The sequence below is a fragment of the Aphelocoma coerulescens genome (genome assembly GCF_041296385.1).
Source record: "Aphelocoma coerulescens isolate FSJ_1873_10779 chromosome Z unlocalized genomic scaffold, UR_Acoe_1.0 ChrZ, whole genome shotgun sequence".
Classification (NCBI taxonomy): domain Eukaryota; kingdom Metazoa; phylum Chordata; class Aves; order Passeriformes; family Corvidae; genus Aphelocoma; species Aphelocoma coerulescens.
This window is the reverse complement of record NW_027184085.1, coordinates 45,319,088-45,332,044: the sequence shown is the minus strand read 5'-3', so window position 1 is coordinate 45,332,044 and position 12,957 is coordinate 45,319,088. Positions and strand designations below refer to the sequence as shown.

Below are 12,957 nucleotides of genomic sequence, written 5' to 3'. Positions count from 1 at the left end.
AGGACTTGTGCTCCAGACCCTTCACCAGCTCCCTTGCCCTTCTCAGGACATGCTCCAGCACCTCTATGTCCCTCCTGTAGTGAGGGGCTCAGAACTGGACATAGAACTCATAGTGCAGTCTCACCAGTGTCAAGTACATCGGGACAATCCCTGCCCAGGTCCTGCTGGCCACTCTAGTGCTGATACAGGTCAGGATGCCATTGGCCTTCTTGGCCACCTGAGCACTTGACGGTTCGTGTTCAGCTGCTGCCAACTGGCACCCCCAGGTCCTTTTCCACCAGGCAGCTTTCCAGCCATTCTGCCCCCAGCCTATAGCACTGCATGGAGCTGTTGTGACCAAAGGGCAGGAGCCAGCACTTGGCCTTATTGAGTCTCATACCACTGCCTCAGCCCATCAATCCAGCCTGTCCAGATCCTTCTGCACAGTCTTCCTGCCCTCCAGCAGATCAACACTCCTACCCAACTTGGTGTCATCTGCAGGCTGACTGAAGGTGACTTGATCCCCTTGTATAGATCACTGATGAAGATACAGATGAGGAACAGGCAAAGCAAAGCACGTGAGAAAAAGGCAAAGCCTATCAGAGAGAGGGAAATATGGGTACAGAGAGAGAGAAGAAGCCTCACAGTGAGAGGGGGAAGAGATGTGGGAAAGGAACAACATGGAAGAGGAACAAGTGGAGATAACGAGAGAGGGGAGAGAGAAGAGGAAGCCACTGTTTTGGGAAGGACTCAAGAAAGATGAAAGACAGATAGGAAACCCCCAAGAGAGAATAAATGCATATCTAAGAGGGAGGAAAAGCAGGTTCAATACAAGCCGAAAGCAGCGTATGGCTGGGGGAAGCTTTACAGATTTAGAAGAAGAACTATAGAGATAGAAAGGACAGAGAACAAGTGGGGAGGAGAAAGCACAAGTGAGAGACTGCGAGCTTAGAAGAGGCGGAGTGCATGCAAGAAAGTATGTCTGTCAAGAGACTGGAAAGCATATAGAGGAGAAGGTGGAAGACAAAGAGGCAAAGGGAATGAGGGAGGGAAGTGCTACAGGAAGAAAAGGCATGTGAAAGAAGAAGGGTGGGAGAGGAGGACCCAAGTAAAAGATTTACCATTGGACACAGAGGGAGAGTGCAATCAATTTGCATTTGAAAGTATTTGAGTGTATGTGAGAGCTGGAAAATCCGTGAAACATGGGAAAGCATGCAAGAAAGGAGAAAAGCCACAGAAGGGAAAGGAAGACACAAAAAGGAAAAACAAGAGACAGAAGGATGCACAAGACAAAGAGACAAGAGACCGAACATGTACAAGAAAGCAAGAGAAAAACAAAGCACATTGAAATGAGAGAGGGAGAGAGCATTTGCATGCCTGCAAAAGGGAGAAAGCAAGGAGAGCTGCATGCATGAGATGGGGAAGCACATAAGGGGAGAGCTGCAAGATGGGAACACACAAAAGAGAAGTGGGACAACCAGGGGAAAAGCATAAAGGTAAGGGAAGCAGGTGAGAGAGAGGGAGAAAGGTATGTGAGAGAAGGTAGAAAAAGTACATAAAGCAGGAAAGAACATATATGAGAGAAGCATATATGGGAGGTGGAGAAAGTGACCATGAGAAAGGGGGAAAAGCCATGATGGAGAGTCAGGGAGCCATGAAGTGTGAGTGAGGAAGAGCACGGGGAGGAAAGCTCATGCAGATGCACAAGACGGGGAGAAGCATGCTTGCAAGGGGTCAGAAGCATGAGAGTGACAGGAGTGCACAGAGGAGGAGAACACAAGAGTGGGGAAGCCCATAAGAGAGAGGTAAGCATGGCAAGGACTGGAAGCTCATGCACAAGAGGCAAGAAGCACACACATGTGGCAAGTGGGAAAGTCTGCACATTAAAGAGGTGGGAAACCCAACCATGAGGGGTGATGAAAGCACAGCCAGGAGAGACAGGCAAAGTGCACAAGAAGGGCAAGCATCTGACAGGGTAGGAAAGCAAGAGGGAGTAATAATTGAGGGGGGTGCACACAAGACAGGTGTAGCACTAGACTGAGAGAGAGAGAGACTGGGACAGTGAGAAAGGAGCATGAACAAGGGTGTTAAACCACATCCAGGTGCCTCAGTTTGACTGGGGCACCTCATATGCATAACTAAATATTTACTCTTGTAATTCTGTGCCTTCCATCTTGGTCTCTCTTCTCAGTCTACATGGAACAGTCTTGTCGTGATGCAAGTGTGAGAGGGAAAGAGGTGATGCACATGCAAGTGAGACAAAGTAAGAGAAACAGGTACAAAGTGTGTCCAAGAGAGAAGGGAAGTTTGGAAAGGGATGGTGTGGTGGTGGCAAGAGGATAACAAGAGACAGATAGGAAATCAAGGTAAAGAAAGGGATAGAGAGGAATGAGAGGAGAGATAGCAAGCAAGAGATAATGAAGAACAGTGAGTCAGAGACAGAGGGAAAGCACATAGGAAAATGAAACTTCATTTTATAGCAGCACCAAGTTTCACAGTCCTTCATCTACTATCAGCTAGGCTTACTAATCAACATTTTCTTACATGGCAGTGTAGAAAAACCTAATCCCTTTCATAATAATTTACTAAAATTCTGTTTATTGTGGGATGATGTGGTTTTTGAAAATAACACGCTGCATTACCACCTATTATCCTGCAATTTTGATGAAAGTTAGCTTTCCTTTGTTAAGTTTCAGTAGCCATAGTTCAGTAACAATAGGAAGGACTGCCATAAGTTTATTTACAGACACAAAACTTAACCAAAGTTTCAGTATTATCTTTTCAGTTTTTCAAGTCTTTTTAAAGTCCTGCTAACAGTTTCTGACTGGACTGTCATTATTCTTTGAGGATACTCTGCATGCTTACCATTGGAACACAAAATTTCCCCTAGGTTACCCATGTCCAACATTGTCAATACTGATTGTCTTAATGTATTCAGTACGCTTTGCATGTATTAACATTTAATGAACTCTTTAAAATGTTGCTCTTTGTAAGCAACATTTGGAAATCTAACCATACAGGATGGCAGAAAAACACTGTCTCACAACACAAGAGGTTCCAAACAAAAATAAAGGACAAATACTGCATCCTTTTGCACAGCAAAGTGGTACTGCATACCTGCACTCTAGGTAGTTGCAGCTCTACAGGTGCAATGAGAACTGACAACTCAGCTATGTGCTCTTGAGCATAAGTCACATGAAAACCAGAAGAACAAGAGGAAGAAGACAATGTAACCATGACAACCTCAAATCAGAGCTTGGGCAGAAACAAAAAAGATTTTCAGAACCTTTTCAAATCAGTATTATCCACAAAGAATAAGTGTTAGACTACTTAAATTATAGAGTATAGCTTTTCTGATGTTACTCAAAGTGGTCTCTACCTCAGACTGCAGTTCTGTCAATGAGAATAAATCTCATAGCAATGGCAATAAATAGCACCAGTAAGACCATTTAAAAGCCAAGTGGATAACTCTACAACGACTTGGGCAGTAGCTAGCACACTGGAGGACAAGTTCTCAATTACGGTCATCAGTCATTACTGGAAAGCAAACCTCATGTTGGATATGCTAACTCTACTGAAAATTAGATGATAATTTTTTAAGTTCCAAATCTATTTGGATGCTTACTTTTATCTACAGAAAACAAAAATAACCTAACCTACCCCAAATCTGTGTATTTATAAATTCTGTGCACACACAACATTCCTTAATATTTACACAGAAAGTGCTTCAGTGCCTAAAATTGGTCCATGGAGCAAAACGATGACATTTATGTTGCAAAAGGCTTTGAAGCAATTTGTTCTTTGTTTATAACAGAGGCAACCCTATTTTGCTGGATCACTTTCCAATTAGAAAATACTTTCTAATACTGAGAGTCATGGCTGCCTGGAGGAAGTCTCATAGGAAAAGTCAGGGTCTTGACAACATGAAAAAAGAATGAATGAAGAGGTATCCATCATAGAGCAGTAACAAAGTCCAAGAGAAATCTTCAGCCATTTATACAATGACAGCATCTCAGGAAAAACCTGAGTAGAATACTCTTCCAGCTGGTGGCAATAAAACCCCAGCCCAGTTTTAGCCAATCACTTCCAAATTTCCATGCATATCAACAAACAAGTAGTTGACCTCTGTATCTTTTTTTTAAAATTTATTTAGAGAATGAGACTGCTGGCAGTACAACAGATAACAAGGATTACAATTCTAGAGAATGCAGCAGCATATACTCTTAGATGCAAACATTTTTTCAGCTTTAGCTAACCAAAGTAAGAGAGAATGGAGTTAAATAGAAGAATTAAAATCTACTTGTATAAAATACTGAAGGGTTCAGTGGAAAATGTTTGGATTGTTCCTTTGTATTTAAGGAAGGCTGCACTTTCTACCTAGGACTCAAAAAGAAAGGTATATTGAAACACTCACTGCATGTCCAGCTTACGTCAGAAAGAACAGTTATTAATGCACTAACATGGGTAGTGAATGGGGGACTCGATCAATCAAACACATTAGGCTGAAGATGGCAAAACCTGACGTTAACTGCTGAAATTCCTTTAGCTAGCACACCTTCCTAATTCTTTTTAGATCAGCATTATAAAAGAATTCACAGCAAAATTTAAGTTTGCTGTGCTGGAGTTCTACATTAACAAAGTCAAGGCATAACATTAAAGTTATGCAACTATTAACACCCTCCTGTTGGGCATACACTCATTTTCGGTATCTGAAAGCCACTTGCTAATGTGAAAGCACTGTTACAACGTTTGATAACTGAAGAAGAAAAACGAATAGGCACGCAGCCTTCTAGTGCTAGGAAACACCCACCAGTTCACCCTGACACCTAACTAACTAAACCAACTAAAACACAGATTTTAATGTGCTGGTAACCTGAAAACTATCACGATGCCTAACTGAAGAGTGGTAATTACACAACACTGTGAACATCACCCACATGACAATTTTGTTTGGGTAGGAGCTTGGAAACTGAATCCATCTGGAGTGTACAGCACAGTGAGGTCATATAATATAGGTCAAATTATCCAACAACATGGCCCTTTTCCAGTCATAAGGACCCAAAAATCCAAAATTCTACTTCAGATCAGAGCAATAGAGCAGTCACTGTAAAAACTACCTTTTACATGAACCAGGTGCTCACAGGAATTTATGCAAGTCACACACAGAACACTTGGTTAAGTTCAGGCATCAGTTTAATCAGTACTCCCCATCTCAAAAATAGTTTCAAGAGTTATTGCACAGTTTCCATGGAGACTGAACCTAAAGAGTTCTTTCTATTTCTGTCTGTGAAAATCCCTTCACATTTATGCTGCCAAGTTTCTCAGGAGAGCCTGAAGGATTAAAAGTGGCAGTAATATCCATGTTAGTGTCTATCACATGCCACTTAATTATTTTAGAAACACATTTACCTTTCCATATGAGGAGAATATCTTATAGATTCACGAATTTGTTCAGACGAAAGCAAATTATTTAAGGACTTCCAAACTACATTTCCATGGCAAATGTATTACCCAAAAACCTCCTTACGTTCTATTCCACCTTACCATACCAGCAAAATACACATGGGCTACGTGTACCTAATGCACTTTCATCTCACAAGTAGGCTCTTAATGTCTCTCATCCCATCACAGGCAAACAGATGCAATCCAGGCTAGGAAAAGCGGACATTCAGGTGAACTGAAAAACTATTTAGATGCTGCAGAAATTCCATCTGAAGGCCAGTCACCAGTGATCAACCACAGGATGTCACACAGAGGCCAGTACTGCTTAATGTCTTCACTAATAAGCTAGGCAATGGGGCAGTGCCCCCTCAGCAAGTCTGCACACAATGCAGAACTGGGAGGAACAGTTTGTGCAGGAACTGGGTCTGCAGATGGGTCTGCTGCTACTCAGGGGCATCTTGACAGGCTGGAGAAATGGACCGACAAGAAACTCAGTACGTTTAACAAAGGGAGACACCAAATCCTGCACCATGCACCAGAACAGGCTTGGGGTTGACCATCTGGAAAGTAGATAAGTAGAGAAGGACATACATCACTCCTGCTGGACAACAAATTGAGCACGAGCAAGCAATGTTCCCATGAACCAATCTAGGGCTATAGTGCAAAAGGCAGAGCCAGCAGGTTGAAGGAGGTGATCTTTCCTCTCTGTTGAGCAGTTGTGAGATCACATCTGGGGTTCTGGATCCAGTTTTGGGGTCCCCAGTATGAGACAGACATGGGTGTCCTGGAGCAAATCCAAAAGCTCACAAAGATGTCTCAGGGATTGGAGCATCTGACAAAGTGAGAGGCTGAGAAAGCTGGGATTGTTTAACTTGAGCAGAGAAAGTTTGGCAGGGTTCTCACCAGTGTTCACAAACATCTCATGGGCGGAAGTAAAGAAGATGTACTCAGACTCTTCTCACTGGTGCTCCGTAAAAGGATGAATGATATACAACACATTCCCCTTAAACACCAGTGAACAACTGTTTAACTCCAAGTGTTGCCATATGCTGGAACAATTTGCTCAAGAAGACCCTGGAGTATCTCTGCTTGCTCTGGCTGACCCTCCTTTGGACAGGAGGGTTGGACTCTAGACTCAAGTATTCTGCGGCTGCATAAATGCAAAGTGCCAAAAGGGGGAATGGTATGAATGCATACTTGTCCCTAGGCAGTGATGCCCAATACAACGCGGCTTTGAAGAATTTCAGCAAGAAGTTCTGGTAAGCCAACCCAACTGAAGCAGCTATAAATTACATGGGCTCTGCAAGTGGCTGAAATTAACAAAGACAGCCCTGAAGCCAGGCTCTCCTATCCGGGCCAACCTCCTCAGATGCAACAGCTCTAAAACAGGCTGCAGAATGCAAGGCTTTTTGCTAAGAGTGACACTGCTGAGTGGCTCTGGGCACATCTTCATCTTGCTCTCAGGACCACAGTAAAAAGTAGGGGTTTGAATTCCACTGACCAAGACACATTGCTATGAAACAGTTAATAAGAAGCTTTTATAAAGAACATCCTAAAGCATCTAGCACAGGTTTTTTTTAAAGTTCAGTCTCCCATATATTTAACAAAACACATGAAGCAGCAGACCCCCCCACCTTCTGCAGTTTCAGCTTAGGTTCCAGGAAGTAACAACCAAGTAATAAGACAATCATTTGGACAGCAATGGCAAAGCACAAGAGTAAAATAAAAAGCATACAGAGTTCTGAGAAGATTAACATACCAATTTAAGCAAGTCCCAGCAGCTAGAGATTCCAGTCCATATTTATGTAGTTTTGTTGAGGAAACAGCCTAACCACTTGACCCAAATGAACCTCAAAATGGCTACAGACACAAGCTGCTTGATGGAGTCTACTTACATAAGTGATGTGGGTGTTACAGGCCATAGCTACCCACTTGAGAGCAGGTTAAGCCAGCACTGTACCTGGCAACACTACTAGCTCAGGTTTAATCTGCAAAAATTCAACCAGGAAAACATCAGAACAACAACCAGCACTACTGTAGAGGCATATTATCTGAAGCACTATTAAACAAGTACAGATACTCAAAGATTTTGTCTCTGAAATTTTTTCATTATTTTGTTAGAAGAGCTTTCCAAAAACATGTTGTATGTTATCATTTTCTCTTCATTGTATGTTAGTGTTCATCACTAGTGTTCATGCAGTCTAGATTTTAAACAACAATAAAACAGCAGTTTCTTTAAATTACAGGAGCTCTTTTTTTTTCTCCTCCTTCCCCATACAATGCCACCAAGGCATTGTTCTCTACTGTGCTCAGAAGCCTCCAGGTTCAAGCAAAAAGTGTCAGTTCCAAAGCACCTACAGTGCAATGATGAAGAACAGAGAGGGGGACCGCTAAAAAAAAAAACACCGTGGCAGAAACACTGATGTAAACAGTTAAATGGCACAGTGCTATTTGAAACAAATCATGGCAGAGGTATACAGGAATTGGGAAAAACAGGACATTCATAGAATGCAAGCAATACCCAGATTCATGGGTCACATATTTACCAGAAAACAAGTAGCAACACTTTTTATATGTACATGGTCACTCTTTTCTTAAATAGAGCAGAAAGAATGGAGAAAACTTGAAGAGTTTGGATGCTGGAAAAATTTATTGATTGAGCAAAGCAGTAACTAAAGCTAAATTGGGGAGCATTAGAAACAGAGTTAAAACTCAGTTTGGTGTCAAGTCAGCAAGTAGTAAGGAAAATTCAAGAAAGGGCTTTCTGAGATTACACAAATCAGGACATCAATAACTAGTGTATTCCACATCTACTCCTCCTGAAGCAAAAAAACAGAGTAAAGTCTGGCTTTCAGAAGTATTATACCCAAACACAAGTACTTAGATCATACCAATCTATTTAAGACCAAAGATGACTTCAGGGTAACTGGCCTCAGACTAAGAGTTAGGTCTACAGGGCATCTCAATTTACACTAAGGAGTGCATGAGTAGATCAATGGCCCAGCACTAGGCTGAATAAATCCACAGCAACCAAGCAGAGCGCTAGACATCTTTAGAGAGCCATGTAGCAGACAGGCAAATCAGTAAACAAAGGTTAATCACTGTGAATATCTGTTAAATGAGCCTGTTAATAGAGAAAGTGGACACAGTGACTGTGCAGGAATTAGTCTGTTAGAACAGGTACCTCCTGGCTCAAAAACCTCCACTGGTCTGTGCAGCTTGGTCAGCTGGTGATCCCATCTCCTTACACCGCTAATGAACACAACCGAGCTAACACAAGTACACAGTGTAGGCATAGCCCAAAACATACAAGCAAAAGGAGAAGAGAGAAGCCAGAAAACAAAAGTCGCTGACAGGGTGAGACCAGATGACACTGTGTAGATAAAAAGAAGTCAGAGGTTTAGAGAGGATGAGAATGTGTAAGGCAAAAAGTTGTGATAAACTAAATACTGTCTAAAATCCCACCTGCCAAGCCTACTGCAATATTCTTTTCATCACTAAAAAAAAAAAAAAAAAGTAGATTTAAATTCCACAGATAACAGAGAAAAGACTCTGAGACGGCAAGAATTTAGTCACTGTCAAATGTTAATTCTGTGAAAATACATCAAGTTCTGGCATTTGTGCACTGATACGATACAATATGGAATTCACAACTCTTCTATTTTAACATATTGTATCACTCAGTTTAAATACCCTGAATGATGGGGTAAAAGCAATTTTAGAGAGTCAAATTGGATTTTATATGCATACTCTTAAATTCCATTAGCATTTTACAACTGTCTTCTTAAAATTCCAATGCATTAATTCATTTCACTTTAACTCATCCACCACACAAGACACCCAGAAGTACAAATATTTTAGCTACAAATGACTGCAATAGCCAGTAACATACAATAATATTAATATGTTTTATTAATAAAACCTTGCATGTCACTGTGTCAAAGAAGGACATTCAAAGAACATCATGTTAGTTAAATTTGAATTCTATTCTATTACTTTAAAAAGTCCTTCTCAAGTCTCTGACTTAAAAGGTTTCAAGAAAAATGTTTTTAGGCAGAACATGCTGTCATAAAAGCATAACAAAATTTTAAGTAATTTAGCACAGCAAACTGAGAACTCATTAAGAAACAAAATTAGTAAAACATACATGTAAATTCCCAGAGCAAAACTTCTGCAAATAAAATGAAACTGGAAGAGTTAGGCGATACAAACAAATACCAAAAAAAAAAAACATGCATTTTTTTAATACAGAACTAGGGAAAAAGATTATGTGAACAAAAATTTCTTTGAAAAGGTATACATTTTAAGCATGGTATTTATATCTGCAGTAAACAGAGAAATATTACTTCAGTTCAAAAATTATTACCTGCTAACTTCAGAACTCAAGTAGCACAGCAGATGGATGGCCCAAAGTAAAGGTCCCGCATATGTTGCAAATGCTGTGAGGAAGATAGCTGGTATCTCCACATAGCTGTCTAGTCCCACAAAACCTGCTGAAACATCCACAGTAGCAATGCCATTTGAATTTCCCTGAAAATAGGGATAAAATAGTAAATATCCAAATATCTCCAAAGATATATTTAGAATACATTAGAATAATATTAATTGTTGCACCCATTAATGACTTACTCTTTACATTGCTCTAGTGTACACCGATATTCTTTACATCTGAATTTCCATAAAACGGCTTACCAAACCAGTGCTTTTAGCAATGATTTACAGATTAACAAAGGCATAAACAGCATGCTATTTTGCTTGCCTTATTTTGTCTGCAAGCTAACATGCCCATTGTTTAATAAGCTACATTTAAAAAAAGAATTTAAAATAAACAGCTACACTTCAGTCACATTAATGAAAAAGATGCATTTTTCATCACACCATGTTCAAATACAAGATTTTAGGCCTGCTGCCTAAAATTACACCAGGAAATAAATATTTCTTGCCCTTAGACACAACAGGACTCTAAATTAGAGCTGTAATGGAACACTACATTGCCCACCTGCCTGCCTCACAGCACAAGTTCCCGCATGTACACAGATTAACACAGGCAAATTTAGAGAGGTTTCTCCTTCCCAAGTCTCTATACCACATAAAGTTGCATTGAAATAGACCAGAAGTCAGTCTAGATAGCCTGAATCATCAATAAAAAGCATTTAAACCTACCAAGAGAAAAACAGAAGGAACATACAGCAATTAAAGTATCAAGAGCTGTCAAAGTCCAGTATGTTTTACCTAGTTTTCTTTTCCAGTGACCAAGACCACTAAATAACAAGGAACAATGTAAAACTGAATGAAGTGTCTTCCACTGAAAATCCCAAAATATTTAACTTTACCCAAATACCTAAAGTAGCAAACACACCCTATGAAGGCATAAAATTTCTTAAATTAATAGGTAACAGATAGGTTTCCTCAGACTAGTGAGGAAGCTCTCAGATATTCTTGCTGTACCATGAGAATCTGATCAATTTCTACAGCACCAATATTCTAACAGCCATAAAACCCTCCTTTTCCACCTACAGAATCCCAGAACAACACAAATGTAAGGGCTGTCACCACCAATTGCCTCAGACTCAATCCCAGCAGAGCATATGATGTGTGGTGGCTCCCCATTTTCTTCAAACCTGACCTCAGCTCACCTTAGTGGAGGCAGTCCTCTTGAACTGCAAGTTACCCTAGCAAGGAAGTGCTATCATCAAATACACACTTCTGTCACAAAGACCAGAGCACACAGGGAAGCACAAAAGATAGGTAGCTTTTTCAGCTACACAGCTAACTAGGCACCAGCAAAAAAACTGTTCCTGAAACAGCTCTAAAATCTCAAGAGAAAAAAAACCATCTGTGTTGACAGAACCATTCAGAGCTCATTACAGGCAGCTACTGTCCCCATGAATCCCACCACGAAGGCATCCCCAGCATTTAAGTCGAATCCAAAACTGTAAGAGGGCAATATGGCATGGATTTTACAAAGATATCATACAATAGAAGAATCTTGACTTATGGCAATTAGTCTTCCTCACTTTGACTTTCATCATGCACCACTGTAGTAAATCACTGCACCAGTGTAACCAAATATTGTTAACCACTTAGTGTCATGTCCAGCAATGCCAGGGGAGCAAAGCAAAGCACAACTAAGGATAAGCAGCTAAATAAAAGCATATCTGCGCCCTAGAATCCATACTATGAGACTGGAAAAGAAAGCTGTAAGATAAGGCTACTCCTCAGGTTTAACTCCTCAGGTTTAACAAACTGAGGTCATGGGAAAGAACAGGAAGTTAAGTGTAGCATTGAGTGCTGGGCAGGGTGCTGCTTCTCAACAAGCAAGAGTTTGACAGGGACAGGTAGGGAGGGAACCTGCTCTGTTTTCCCCCAGTCCCTGTCCACAGCAAGAGGTCTTTTACCCATCATATCTATTTATTTTTCATTCCTCTCTTTCTCCTCTGTATGATGCATGCAGAGTAGAAAAGCTGAGATATCAGGAGATCCTTCCTGCTCATGTCATGAAGAGCTGAAAGGTGTCTTTACAGTTTACTCCATGGGCACATGCACATGGTTGATCTTTGGCACCTTGAGGCAACTCCCCATCACACTGTATGTAAGAAGCAAGAATAAATATAGCACTGCAGTGCATGCCATTGGTCCTGCAGAAAAAGTGGAGGCAAAAAGATGTACTCCTCTTTGGAAGTACGTCAGGACAAAGTAAGGAACCTGGAGGAAGGAACAGTGCTTTCCCCCTTCTCCCAACTCCCTGAGTTGCTTCCCCAAAGGGTTCACTCCACCTGGCTTTGACTTTGTTTGAAGTGACATAGCTGTAGAACAAGGATGCACACATTTGGATCCACAAACTTACAACTCCAGTCACACTGAGAAGTGTCCAAACATCTTACTCCTACCATGAATCTACCAAGCCCGATGGATACTACTGCCACCAATACTACTGGAAGAGCCCTGCTAAGTGGTAGGAAGCAGTTTTTCTTCACATTAGGTATCTTTCTCCAAGACAAATCCATGTATTTACACTAAATTTTCATAGCTTATAAACTCTAATACTCCACACAATGCATAAATAACTGACAATTCAGAGTGCCTCCTTTTATTTTAACATATCACTCTAGTATTTCAGAAAATGTTGGCCAGAAAGGTTCTCTGCCTCTGGACAGACCTTGGAGGTTTCAACACCCTGTGACCTCACAGCTGATGCTGTTGTGAAAATGGGACTGAACTGTGAGCCTGCTGAAGTCCTTTCCAATGTAAATTATCCTACAGTGCTTTGAAATCATAACAAGAAAAAATTAACGTCATTTTAAAATGTCATTCAGTCCATCTCTTTACCTAAAGGCAAGATGAATTAGATATAAATGATTCTAAAAATGTACAAATCTATTCTGGTTTCCTCCAGTGATAAAAACCACCAGAAACTGGAACTGTATTTTCCTTCTCCCGTTCTGCAGATTCACTGCTCTAAGCATGGCAACAAGTCCCCACAAGACTAATAAATAAATACATGGAATTTTTGTTCATTTATGAGTTTTCATGCAA

General features: G+C 40.8%; 1 protein-coding gene across 2 annotated transcripts in view; it reads right to left on the bottom strand.

The window, feature by feature from the left end:
* The window catches only part of PIGG (phosphatidylinositol glycan anchor biosynthesis class G (EMM blood group)), an 85,875-nt gene that overhangs the window by 19,406 nt on the left and 53,512 nt on the right, over positions 1-12,957 (bottom strand). The window contains exon 12 of one of the 2 annotated variants that reach the window (XM_069001450.1): positions 9,788-9,951. In XM_069001450.1, coding sequence (XP_068857551.1) covers positions 9,788-9,951 — 164 coding nt within the window. Of the gene's footprint in view, positions 1-9,787; positions 9,952-12,957 lie in introns of those variants that run through there. The other variant, XM_069001451.1, reaches the window with a different exon arrangement.